Genomic DNA, 14,015 nt, shown 5'->3' with positions numbered 1-14,015 from the left:
TTTAGGAGCTGGCAGTGACTGTGATCTTTTGTCTCCCTATTTGGGTGTCTTATAGGTATAGGTCTTGTTCTTTACCTTCACATCATCATCTCTTGTGATGGCATCTTCAAATGGCAGTTTATCCCTTGTTTCAGGCTACCTTTTGTTTTCCTGATTTGATTGTCCTGAGAAGCTGTGTGTGGAAGTGCTGTGATCTTGCTGACCAGCTAATCTAGGTTGCATCATTTCCTGCCTTGTAATATCCCTCCTGCCCTTCCTTCTGGTGCTTCCACATCCATACACTCCCATTCACACTGATTTTAATTTCTCTGTTAGAAACTTCTTCATGAGGAGATCAGTTGCCATTTGATTCTCCTACTCTCTCATGGAGGATGAAGAATAATATTTGGAGGAATAAACATGTTATTTTCAAGGCAGATATTAAGCATCCAGATATAGTTTCTCAGTGTTAGCAATAGGGTTTGGTTTTCAGAAAGAAAGCAATGAAGTGGCTACCATGTAATGTTCCCCCAAAGAGTGACTTCAAGAGCAGTCTAACTAACATTCTTTAGGTTTGGTGCAGACACTGGCTGCTCAGATATCTTTCATGTTAAGTAAGTGCAGGGTTTCAGGAAGCAGACCATGAAGTAGAGCTTACTAGGGAAACTTTCATGGGTGCTTTTCAGTTCATTTACTGGAACAGAAGAAGATATTGTTATATAGATCCACAAAAATACCTTGTCTGCTGCTGTGTGCGAGATCTGGGATCTCCTGCTCAAAGGTGTAGCTGATCTTCCAAACACAAATTCCCAATGTTGAACTTCATCGCTAGTGTGATGAAAGCACAGGTTGCCCCTGTGATGGACCCCAAGCAGGTGAGCTTAGTTAGGGCCATGGTGCCTCTTTGTGCTGCCTCTTTATCCCTAACTGACAGAGACAGATGAGTCCAAATGGTTTATGATAAAGTGGAAAAGCTGTGGAATAAAGGACATTCCTTGCAGGAGTTTGTACAACTTTAGGATGAGTTAATTTTTGAATAAGTCCACGTTGGCATCAGGAGGAAGAATTGCTGGGACACACTGAGGGCCCTTTCCACAGGTTTAAGGATGATCTGCAAATGGCAAATTTGCCATAAAACTCCTTGGGAAGAGGACTTGCACTATGACATTTCATGGCTCTATTCAGTTATTTCAGAACAAAACACTCCTTCTAAAGTTTTTTCCTTTCCATTGCTCACTGTTCCGAGATTAATAGTGCTGATATGTCATGGCCATTATGGCTAATACACATATAATTTCATAATCAATGTAGTTCAAGGGTCTACTGCCTACTTGCCTACAGGAAGAACTTGAACAGGGAAATGAATCAGTATAATGGGACTCTACCTGCACACAGTGTTCCACAACAGGATGTGACCTCTTATGTGGTTTGCTGAGACGGCCAGTGAAAAAGCACACTTGGCAAAGGTCAAAATTGAAGCACTTCAGACACCGATACCTGTAAGGGAAAACAGAAGGATTAAGTTACTTCCCCACAAGTAAGAACTTGGTATAAGTGAGCTTGATTACGGAGAAATCCAGATCCCTGGGTTCTGAAATGCAGAGAAGGACCTTTGTTAGAATAATGACTTTCCTCAGCATTCTCTGAATGTCAGGAGTTATTTTGTCCAAATGAAAGTGGACTATTCTCCAGAACCCACTAATGACTTTGATATTATTTATTTGCTACATTGAAATTCAGTCCAAGGAAGAAAGAGTTGTTCTAGTACCATTTTTGAAAATGCAGTTACATCTTCATACGCTTCTTATGCATCAGCTTATCTCTATTTGCTGCTCGCATGGAACTATAATAACACTGCATTATTGATATAGGATTTGCAACTTTGCAAAAAACAAAAAATGCAAAAAACCTAAACCTGCAAGGTTACTATTAGTGAGAAGAGAATAATGGTAAAATGCTTTTATGAGCATTCTGGTCAGTAGGTAATGGATAGGGTTCTTTTTATACCATTAGGCCATTTTATACCATCACTTACATGAATAAGATGCTAAGATGGGTAACAACTAGCCAGTTAATACACCTGATTATGGGACAAAGAACTAAGAAATGAGATACACAGGTTTAATTGGCTTTACCACTGAACTGCCAGTTTACTTTCAGTAAGTCTCCATAATCATGTCTGTGCTAGTGAACTAAACAGAAACAGGATGCAGGTTTGAGCACCAGCCTGTGACGGTTCTCTCCCTATCTTACGTGTTAAATTAGATTATGTCTGAAGTTTGTTGCTTAATACAGCAGTTGTATTAAGGTATGCAAACAATAGTAAGAACTATTTATGTGGATGCTATAGACTACAGTAATTACTGACGCACCTGAGGCCTGTAATAGGGAAAATTTTGCAGACTCTACATCTAGCTTGGTGAGAAACCATTTCTGTGGCTGATAATCTGTAACATGTAGGGAGCCATAGGAGAACAACAGGCTCTGATCTCAGCCATGACAGGAATTTTTCTTCAACAATTGCTGAATTCAGAACCTGGAAAAAATACGTCTCAAGTTTAGCCATTTACTTGAAAAGAACTTATCTACAATTCCTAATAAAAGCTCTGATATTGGACTCTGCTAGCATAGATTTTCCATTCATGTAAGATGTTACTGGGTTCCAAAGGTTTTGGAATAAATGCAAGAGTCTTCAGTAGTATCTTACTGAGCATCTTTTGTATAGATACAAATCCTCCTGTACTGTGAGACTGTCAAACAGTCCTGCCCCTTAAAAGCTCTCAATTTAGAGCTTTAGGTGGATGTTATATGGTGATATACTTGCAATTTTAATCAACCAGCAACATTCAGAGTAACTTCCCAGGACATCAGAATTTCACTCACCCCTTGGAAACAGCTGTGAGTCGCAATTTCCACACAAGACAGAGTGCAGCTTTCTCCCACAATGGCTGGGATCTGCATCAAGAAGAAAGGCTCAGAAATACCTCAATAAAAAACAGATGTTCCTATCATGCTCTGCTGAGATGGTGACAGCACACAGATGGTGAAGCATCTATAGAAATGCCATTTTACATACTGTTCTGAAGAAAACCTGTTCATATTCATACCATCAGCATGCAATTTCATAGTTCAGTATGTGTCAGAATGATTTGTTTCCAGCTCACTTACTGAAATGGATCAACATACTATGTTGCCATAATAGAATACCAAAGGACACTGTGTTTGAACCTCAGGGGTCATTTTCAGATCCCATTTTCAGCACCAGTTCAGCTGGAAATACCTGTATGCTAAGGCACTTTTCTGCAACTGCAAGCTATTCTAGTGAGTACAGACATCTGAAGTTTGGCATCATTTTAGCAGCAGCTGTATGCAGCTGTTCCCAGGACCTGTAAGCTCAGGCAAAATCAATGCATAGAGGCACTGATGCGAGTGGTTACTCTGAGAAAAGCTGCAGAATTTAATTCTTTTACCTACTTTGCATGGTAGTTCCCTGTCGACAGAGTGCCCTACTGACTTCAGTCCCATAATGTAATCAAACATCCAATGTATCAATGACGTATTTTTTCTCCTATTCCTACAAGATCTGTTGTGTAACAGCACTGCAGTGGCATTACCTGATTTAAATCTGTTAGTAGGCTTCTCAGGGCACTACGGGTAATCAAGGTCACCTTCCCATCAGGGACAGCATAAAACTGGAAGAAAGCTGAAAACAAACAGAGGAAAGAAACTGGAATCCTGGCAGAGCCTGAAGTGTCTTCTAGCTACTTATTCTCAAACTATCTACATGATGACTGCAGCCTATCAAATAAACCCCTTAAGAAAGTTCCCCTTTATTGTCTGACAGGCACTCAGTGACTGCTGCGACAATACTTTCTTCCTACAGGCATGGGAAAGAGAGGGAAAGCAAGAAAACAAGCAATTCCTTATTTCTGGCAGTTAAGACATGTAAGGATGAAGGAAACAATGAGCTCATTCTCATGGCTGTAAGAAAAATATTTAAATATGTTTATACAGGATATTCCCTATTTAAATTGTGAATTGCTAATTCCAAATTGTAATTTGGAAGGCATTACACAATATGCAATGGGAGAATATGAGGTCAATATGCCACTTGTGGTCCATTTGTTCTCCATTTTGAGCTTTTAATACAGGCAGAAATCTTTGTGCTGCACATTGCACTGGGCTACCTTTATCTGTTATACCTATTTCTTTCAGCATTTTTGCCTAGTGTTAGAAGTGCTCTAAAAGCTTCCTGGATCAAATACATAAAATTGTTTTCTAATCCAATGAAATTTAAAACTAGGGGTTTTCTGGTCTTTTCTGCTAGACAAATAGAACTTGTCCTTAATTTTTAAGCTCTACTTATCTTAAACTTTACTATGACTTGCTCTGAGACTCTTTATGCAAAGATGGCTATGGACATTGATGGAAAAGTGTTCTGCGTCAGCCTTTCTCTACAATTAAACAGTCAATTTAATTTACTTTTTGCATGGCAGAACTGTATTCTTTTTTAAAGTAAAAAAATTTACAATGTAGGTTTTTTTCAATGCTCAGTATTTTAGGCAGTGTATAAAATCATATATTTCCCACCTCTGTATTTAGCCAGTAGAGTGTCTCCCGAAAGCGCAATTAGGGCAGCTGCAGCAGATCTAGTTTTGATATAACCTGTTCCAGATCTAGGAAAATAAAATGTTACACTACATTCACCGAGAAGGTAAAAACTGAAACCTCTAAAGAAAAAAATATTGCTATGTTGGAAGACAACCTCAAAACTCATATCCTTTTATATGTGTATAACTGATGTTGCATTTTAGTGATATTTTATGTCTGGGACCCTTTGTCACTGAACATAACTACAGTTAACTGTTCAAGATACCATGCAATCATAAACCAAAAAGACAGCATCGCCTTCAAAGACCTAACGTTCCAAGTAAAATATAATTTTACATTTACAATACATATCCTAAAAAAATTCTGCTCTTCATTTGTGGAAAACCTTCCCAAATACAAAAGAGAAAGCAGGATTACAATCTAGTGTTTGTATTATATCATTAGACAGCTTCACTGTGGCCCCAGATCTGTACTGAGCTCCTCTTGGGCAGATTTACTTTAATTTCACTGCAACTCAATTTAACTGTAAGGATATATGTAGGAGGAGGACTTTAGTTTTGACTGTTGAAGAATGAAGAATGTAGCTCAATTTAGAACTCAAGTTTGCAACATAGGCACCTAATGAAAAAAAATGTTTATTTATGTGAAGACAAAGCAGACATGAATTGGAAACCATAAATCAGGAAATTTTGGAATTCTGTATTTAAGATATCATTTTTGCAAAGCAGTATTGCACTTCAGAATATCATTTCATAAAATGTCTTCAAGAGTCTTTAGATAAACTGCATTTTTACAGGGCATACTGCATAAAGCTGCAATATAGTCTCTAAAGTATGAGCTGCATGGGAAATCCTTGGTCAAAAGTTTCTAGATTTTGAATTTATATATTTAGTTTTTCCAGAACTTTCATAGAAAAAAGGCCAAGATTAAAGCTAAAGTATACTATCAAAAACCCTTATGATGGTTTATGTAAGCTTATTAAGTAAGCTACCACATAAACATGGAAAAGCCCTTTTCTGCTCTTGCCATGAAATACTTTCCCATGTTGATAGTGGAGAACAGCACTCTACAGAGAAAACATGATTAGAAGAAAATTATAAGAAGCTTTTTTTTTTATCCTACATACATGGCAAGAAACTTATAAAAAAAGGAAATTACACACTGTCCTAAGAAAACAGAAAAAAACTCAAGACCAAGATAGTCCTGTTAACAATATTCTTCTAAATTATTTCTCTACAGTACACAAAAATTACAAAATATTCCTGATATTTCTAGTTTTGTTTTGTAATATACATTTATTCTTAGCCTTAATTGATTTTTTTTAAGTACAAAAAATTCATAACATGGGACCTTAAGCAGTAGTGATCATATTATTAATTAACAATGATTCAAGAAAAAATCCTGCAGACCACTTACATCTCACTCACTTTCAGTAAAAACTTTGCTCTGATGTAGAAGGGAATAAATTTCACCTGTGGGGAATAAATTCTACAATGAACTTAGCCCTTGTCTTTTAAATCTGATACAATTACAAACCAATCCTGCCTTTAGTAAATTAATTCATTATTCATAAACAATAGATGACAAAAGTACACTCTGCAAGCTGCTTCCTTATTATTACCAGAAACTTTTTGCTATTCACAGGAGCTAGCTGATCAGCTTAGTTATGACACAGTAGTTTTGTTTCATAATTGGTTGATGAACATTTTAAGCTGGAGAAAAATGAATAATGAAAAGTGACTGGCAAATTCTTGACCTGTGCATGGATACTGTCATTCAAAGGCCAATATGGATTCTTTTTCAGGAGTGTATCAAAATACCTTGTCAGTGAAAAGAAGAGCTGTTCTCTGTAAAGCTGTTCACAGAAAAAGTTAGCATGGACTGGCTAACTTTTTTTTTTTTTTTTTAAATTATCTGGACTTCCAGATAAATTGGGAAACATTTGACCACTGTTTCTCCGATAAAGCTTTGTGCCTCATATTCCTATAGCTGAACTACTCCCATTGTGATACCAAGCAAAATACTGTCAAAATGGGAGAGTTTCATACAGGAATGGTGTAAGAGTGGTAGAAACGGACTTGGTCTAGCAGTACTTTGCAATGGATCTATATTTGTGCTTCCTCTCACCTGTCATACATGGCAGCTAGCAGGCTCAATGTGAATTCAGCAGCTCTTGGATCTACCTGGCCTGGTTTTTCCAATCTCGCCCTTTGGAATAGTTCTGTCAGCATTCTAGAGATCTGCTGCACTTTCAGAGAAATCTGCTTTTCCCTCTGGCTCTGTTCATTTGATAGGATGTGCTGAATCAAAGAAACATCAATCAAATCCACTGTGGGAAAATTAAGGGAGAAATGAGTGAGGATCCCTGCCTTTTCATGAATGGAAGCTCAACATCTTTTTTTTTTTTTAGAAGTGCCTAGCTAAGACAAGTCTATAAAATGAAGTCTAAAACATTATGCAACATAAAAAGGAGATAATCTGGGAATGGATGTAGCAAAATTTGTGAGGCTACAGAGATAGAACAGCTCAACTAAAATTCCCTAGATGTGACTTTGGGATAGATAGGAAGAGAAGGAAAATAGCACAATTAACCGTAAGCAAATTATAGACCTAAATTTCGCTCTATGTATAGATAGTATAAATCTACACACTATTCCGTACTTCCAAATAACACTCGCCTGGAACTGTGGGAACAATTTGTGCTTTGATGTAGGCTTTCTCCTCATGCACAAATACAAAGAGAAGGGGGGGGCGCTATGGCCAAGAAAGGGGCAAACAGGCTGTGTTATAAATGTGCTATGGAATAACTAATATCTGCTGGGAAGAGAGAGCTATGGCTTCTTAAAAGTCACATTCAGTACTGAAGAGGCATGATCAATTAGAATTAGCATCAGAAGAGAAAGATTGTAGTAGACTGAAAGTCTGTAGATTGCTGAAGAAGCAGAGAACCTAGAGTATGTCACCTATGGTCTTTCCAGCAGCGATGAGAAAATATCAGTGTGAGACATTGGTGAATCTCAGTCTGGAAACCCATGTGCAATTCTGGTCACCAGTGTTCAAGGATGAGTAGAGCAACAGGGATAGATGCTATGAGGGCCTAGAGGAGACACTGAGGAGACATAGAGGAGACATAGAGGAGACATCCTCATGGAGGACTAGGTAACAGAGCAAATGAAAAACACTACCTGTGTGAATTGGTTCTTTCGTGCTGTGACACATAGCACCACGCAGATTTACCGTACTGGGGCTCAGATCAGACTAAATACATTCATAGAACAGCATGCCCATGCCCAAAGGAATAAATGGCCAAGGCCAACAAACCAGTCATCTTTTCTGGGCTACCCTGAAGACCTCACTTGCAACGTTGTGCATTTTCAGAAACAGAGTGTTTCAGGTGGAAAATTCAAGATTTCCACACATTTTCGCTCAATATGGAATTTACATCTAGTAATTTCAAAGCAAGTTAGGTGACCAGGGCTTTGTTCCACAATTCTTTGCTTGCACAGAATTCTCACTCACTTCAAAGACAGGGAGAATGAGTGCTAGCCAGGGGTTTTCCAGTCTATCTTATTTTGTTCTCATTAATACTTATAGTATTAATAATCCCTGTCAATTTTCGATGATGCACGATTATTTCCAACAAACTCCTAAGAAACACATGAGAACACATGACATTTAACAAGAATAACATACAGATAAAGATTCATAATTGCCAGTGATGTCTACATAGCAGTGTTGCAGATTGTAATAATAATTTGATTCTCCCATGCCTTTAGAATTTTACTAATGTATTTCCACTGGCATTCAAAAGAGGAAAAAAAAAATCAATTTGTATATGAAGTACTATCTAGCTCTTAAGTGTTCATAATGCATTCTGAGATTCTCAGGTGGAAAATGAGAGAGCAAAGTAGCATAATAACTCATGGTGACAGCAACACAAATTTTTTACAGATTCTTCTCCCTGTCAAAGCACAGGATTCTCTTCATCTACTAACACTGGCACAGACTTTGTACTGAGCGTAGTTTTAGGGCTGTTCTGTAGACGGAGCTCTGAACATCATTGAAAGCCTCTGTGAAAGAAAACAAACACACATTACAATACAGTGGTTCATTAAAAAAAAGAAAGGAAGAAAGGAAGAAAAACAAATTATTTAATTAAAAATCAGAATAACCAAATTTGGACTTAATCAAAACCCACAATACTTTGAAGGAAAATTTTGAAAAAATGAAGAAAAAAAATTAAAACATTTTCTTTTTTTCTAATAGCATTGTGGGGGAAATGGTCTTCTTACGACCAGTGACACAATAAGTCATAAAACCAGTATTTAACATTGAGAGCACACCTGCTTCTTTGGGAATCAAGTCTATTCATGGACCAGAAGAAAGGATCTGCACTGTGCATACTTTTAGCCAAGATCACAATGAAATAATATTTCTTCAGTCAAAACAGTTTCTTGATCAGAGATGCTCTTCTACAAGGAACAATTTGTCAGTCTGCACAGCAGGGTTATTGTTTTGGATGCATATTGTTTCAAGCATTAAACAAATTTTCTGTCAAGACCAACATCTGGAACTCCCTGAGAAGAAAATAAGCAATTTACCAGAGCAACTGGTTTTTGATATCTCTTCTTAGTAATCCCACTCAAGCTGCTCAACTAAATCTCATACCCTTACCTGATTTCAGCTCATTCCTTTCACAACACTAAAGGGTGTTTTCCTGAGTGGGAAGTAAGGGCTTCTGAACATGACCTATACCTGGTACTTTACACACATACCTAGAACTTCAAGACAAAAAAAAAAAAGGCTTGTTCACAATAGCTTAGAAACCAGATAGGAATTTAGCAGTTATCCTCCTGTCCTCAGAGACTCTTCCTCCCTGTACTTCAGAGAGGAAGAGTTACTCACAGTTGATTAAGGTCAAAGATAAGCAACAAATATGCGTAACTGAGTAGAAATAACTTATGAAACTCTCTACCTGTTTGGTCTTGAAATGAGCCAATCTGTGTGCAATGGTTTCCCACAAATATACCAGACTAATGTTAATAGTCAGCAAATTACGGGCTCTGCTGGTTCCCAGATGCTGCCTAAGATATAGAAATAAGCCAATATCTGCTATACCATCTGTTTCGTCCTGCTCTTGTCATATTATGTTTTGTGATATTATTTGGAGATGTAGTGTAGCATGTCATACAATGTGAAAAATGAGTTTTGACTTCCGTGAATCATCAGTTCTCTTTCTCCAGTAAACTGATCCAAACCTCTTGAAAGTAATGGAAAGACTCCCACAGTTTTCAGTAGGCTATGGATTAAATTCCAAATGCTTATTTTCAAATACAAATGTTAGAAACATACGCATGATCCAACTCAAACACCTTCCATGTGCAAGATGACTTAGTAATTGGAAGGAATCTGGTTTAGTAGCCATCTGCTACTCACTTCAAGTCCATCCTTACAGACAAAATGTGGTTTCAAAGTAGGGCATTCTGTGCCTGTCAAGCAATAGTTCCATAATTAAGTTTTAATAGCACACAAGTAAAACAAAAGACACAGAAAAAAAAAACAAACCCTGAATTAAATGCAAACTATTTTAGGATTATTATTTATGAGAGGCTATTTGGGGGCACTAAACTCTTTCATTTCTCATAGGAATGGAGCTTCCCCTTTGGACAGAAAACCAGCATGTCATCATTCTGCAGTGGGTCAAATTTCACCTCAAGACTCATAAATGCCCTTTGTTGAGAAGCTGACAAAGGAATTCCTACACATATAGAAAAGAATGCATTGTTTCCTGACATCTCCAGCCAGTTACCTGCTAGTTCTGCATTTTGCACACTTGTTACATAACAGATGAAGTATCTGCTAAGATTTTGCACTGACAAAGGGAGTGTATGGCCATCCTTCATGCCTATTCTAGAATACATGAAAAAACCTTATCCTATGTTATAAATTAGGGAACATGGACCCTGTGTGCCTGACCTTCCATGAGCCAACATGACAGTGGCAGGGAAGGTGCCAGGACAGATCCAAAAATAAAGGTAAGACAGCACAGCAGTGTAATTTGTCATTAATGTGTTACAGCACAGAGATTCTGAAAGTGGCATGGCTTCACTACAATTCATTAGTTTCTGTCGAAACAGACACAGAAATGTCTCTTGAGAAAAGTTGGAAAAAAAATGAGAAAAATCCTTACCCTGCAAGTCTGGATCCATTTGAAATGAACAGATGACATTAGGCATTCTATAATGAAACAAACAGAAGTGTAAAACCACATTTTCTAGACAGAGACATATCGAACCATTCAAATAATAAACTTTTTAATCTGAACAATTTACTGGATGCATTTCAGAGATGAAATTAAACAGAATTACATAAACCAACATAATAGTTTTGGTGCGAATTGCAGAGAAACTCCAGAAAATTGCATGCTCTCTGCTCAGGACAAAGTAGGAGTAACTCTAGTAACTGCAAAACTGCATCAGGGAGAAAACAGTCCACCAAACAGTTTCAAGTACAGGAAATGAGATCTTACACTATTGAAGAGTCCAGTGTTTACATACAGGATTACTACACAGCCCATAGTGTATAGTTTCAGGTCAGAGAGGGCATACCTTCACACCAGACTCTTTCCAAAATTCATTGATTGCAATTGCTCACAAGTCTATTTTCTAAAATTTTCAAACTGAACTGAAGTTTTCATCTGAGCTGATACTATTTCTTTTTGAGCTGAGAAGGAAGGGAAAAAGGAAGCATAACTATGAATCTACTTCTTTACACAACCCTGAAAGCAAATGTAATTTTGTCCCTGATAATAACTGAAACTGAGTGTCTCCCCTCGGGATTTATTTCATTAGTGCTCTAAACTACATTATATTTTTAAACATAAAAATATAAATACAAATTCAGTATAGTAACTGTCTTTCAGTTAATATTACACTTGAAAAACACTAGGTATAACAGATCTAAGTTACATGAGACTCCAAAGGACACATATATGGCTTTTAGTGGGGAAAAAAAGGAAATTTGCTAGAATAAATAAAAAATTAAATAGTTGGAAACTATCTAAAACTTAAACAATAAATTTGATATTAAATCTGAACTTACCCAAACTTTCACTTTATTACATTTTTCCAGTGAGAGCCATTGATCATAAACATGACAGAATACTGGCCAATTATGAAGTATAAATATTCAATGATCTATAATTATTGAGTCTGCCATAAATATGCTTCTTACCATGTTAATTGGTGAAAGCTGCAACTTTGTGTTTCAGCCTCTGAATAACCTATAAATATTTAAAATTATGGAATACAGATTTGCTTGAATAACTTCTTCATTAAAGACTACAATGCCACAGTTTTAATTGAAGTCCTTCTTTGAAAGAAATACCACTATGTTTCTTTTTCCCTATTCTTCTATTTTCTTCTTTACTAAAGTTTAGAGCTTGGACTCAGCATTGGGTTCTGCAAGACTGCAGTTCTGTCCAACATTTACATAGGCATGTAACTTTGCTTATACAATTACTCTTAAAATGCGTGCAGCAGTATATGCCCCCGTATAGTTTAACAGAAAAGTCAATGTAGGGAAATCAATGAAATCAGAAGATTCTAAGCAATGAATTCATCATAAGTGTTTAGTGAAAGCTACATGCAGCAACCTAAAAGATAGACTTACAAACACAGAGCTTGCCTCATGTTTTCCTCCTTTTTTTCTCTCCGCCAAAGGTATACAAAATAAAGCAGGAGGATGAATGTAAAAATACACAGGTTAAACTCACTTAAATTAGAACTCACCCATTAGAATTTGCTCACTCAAACAAGGAGAGATCCAGTGGTGTCACTGAGTTATACAGCATGCATAATATATTAGCACTTGATACTTACTGTAAGATGACAAGCTCTCTATCCAGTACAGTGCAATGTCTAACCTTTAAATTATCCATATGGATAAGCACATACTTTTGTACTAGGGTATTCATGGTCCCAAAGTTAAGCAAGCGTTTATGTGTTTTACCAAACTGGCTGGCATTGTGCAACATTATAACACCATACCCAGGAAGCCTCCCTCTAAAAAGTTATGAAAGGCATTATTATGATATGTACAGTCTACATTTTTATATACAAAACTATATGGAAAGTCCAGATCTCTACTGCAGTAGGAATGCTTAAGTGAAATGAAGATCTCTCTCAGTGTTAACACATCTACTTTATAATGAACATCATATAAAAGTAGAAGCAGAATCTGTCTGCCAAAACATCAAATCTGAACTAATGCTGCTCATTGACACACTATTTCAGTCAGTGTGTTGTATTTCAGCTACATGTGCCCTTAATTAATAACTAAAAACACTTTCACAAAACAAAAAAGAATTTTAAAATTAATTACAAATGTACAGGAAATAAATTTTTACAATTATAAACCCCAATCCCCTTACCACAAACACTCTTATGTGCAGAACAAGAGTAGCCTTATTCTTGAATACTACTGGAATGTGCAAGAAAAGTAACATGTTTGGTTACTTGTATGTATTTCATTTGCCTATACAGGTTCTCAGAATATGTACTTTAGCAAATAAAATGCATTTTTAAACGTGCTACATAATTATGTTAAAGTACAGAGAAAGACAAACCAGATCAAGTGAGGCAGAAACCTCCCAATAGATCAAGTGACTTGATCACAGAGGACTTCCCTCTTTTGAAATCAGACAACGTATGATTTTAATTATGCAGAAAATAAACTATAATTACTTTTGTTTCTTGTGAAGGGCGAAAACATTCTATGTTGTGTTCAAAGGCTGAAATTATCATCTTCTCTTAAATACAGTAATGGAGCTTACCTTTCTCTCAGCTACTTACTAAAGGCCCAGAAGTCAGACGACACTGCCAGAGAAGTCCAATAGCTTTATAGCACTTAAAAGTTGACTTCAAGACAGTTCTAAAGGTTTTGCTTTTAAATGAATGCTGTTCACAACAAATGCCTGGCAAAGGCCCAGATCAAAGTATCAGGTAATTGTCTAAGCAGTCAAAACAGAGAACACTAATTAATTAGTAATAAATATCCTGAATTATTAAAGATAAAACTTCTTTGATCTTTGTTTCAAAGCAATTTTTTTCTTATGGTTGGAGTGCAATATTTCTAAATTGAGGGGCCTTTACTAAGCATCTCCCAGTTACTGAGAAAGTGTTGCTATAGAGACTAAAAATGAGGTGGAAGCTGGCACAGTAATGCAGAAAGCACAGTGTGCAGTAACAAACAGTTGGTGCAACTACACAAGAGGAAAAATAGTAAGTCCTAGTGGTAACGTCCTAGAATAAGAACTATTCAGACCAACCAGAAAGCTTACACACTCTTCAGTACACCCAAATGCTATGATTCATGCAGAATATATGTAACATTTGTAAGACACATACATTTATCTTAAGGCCTTT

The 14,015-nt window shown here is 36.7% G+C and overlaps 1 protein-coding gene across 1 annotated transcript in view; it reads right to left on the bottom strand.

The window, feature by feature from the left end:
* Positions 1 to 13,596, bottom strand: part of DYTN (dystrotelin) — a 68,184-nt gene extending 54,588 nt beyond the window's left edge. Inside the window, exons 1-9 of the mRNA XM_075756409.1 lie at positions 12,262 to 13,596; positions 10,781 to 10,827; positions 8,586 to 8,660; positions 6,718 to 6,919; positions 4,570 to 4,655; positions 3,594 to 3,682; positions 2,863 to 2,934; positions 2,352 to 2,515; positions 1,365 to 1,476 (exon numbers count right to left, since the gene is read on the bottom strand). Coding sequence (XP_075612524.1) covers positions 1,365 to 1,476; positions 2,352 to 2,515; positions 2,863 to 2,934; positions 3,594 to 3,682; positions 4,570 to 4,655; positions 6,718 to 6,919; positions 8,586 to 8,660; positions 10,781 to 10,827; positions 12,262 to 12,281 — 867 coding nt within the window. The 5' untranslated portion in view covers positions 12,282 to 13,596. The remainder of the gene's footprint in view (positions 1 to 1,364; positions 1,477 to 2,351; positions 2,516 to 2,862; positions 2,935 to 3,593; positions 3,683 to 4,569; positions 4,656 to 6,717; positions 6,920 to 8,585; positions 8,661 to 10,780; positions 10,828 to 12,261) is intronic.
* Between the last annotated feature and the right edge of the window lie 419 nt (positions 13,597 to 14,015).

This window comes from Balearica regulorum, chromosome 6 (genome assembly GCF_011004875.1).
Source record: "Balearica regulorum gibbericeps isolate bBalReg1 chromosome 6, bBalReg1.pri, whole genome shotgun sequence".
NCBI lineage: Eukaryota > Metazoa > Chordata > Aves > Gruiformes > Gruidae > Balearica > Balearica regulorum.
Note: the sequence above shows the minus strand (reverse complement) of the source record. Positions and strands in the feature narration are given on the sequence as shown.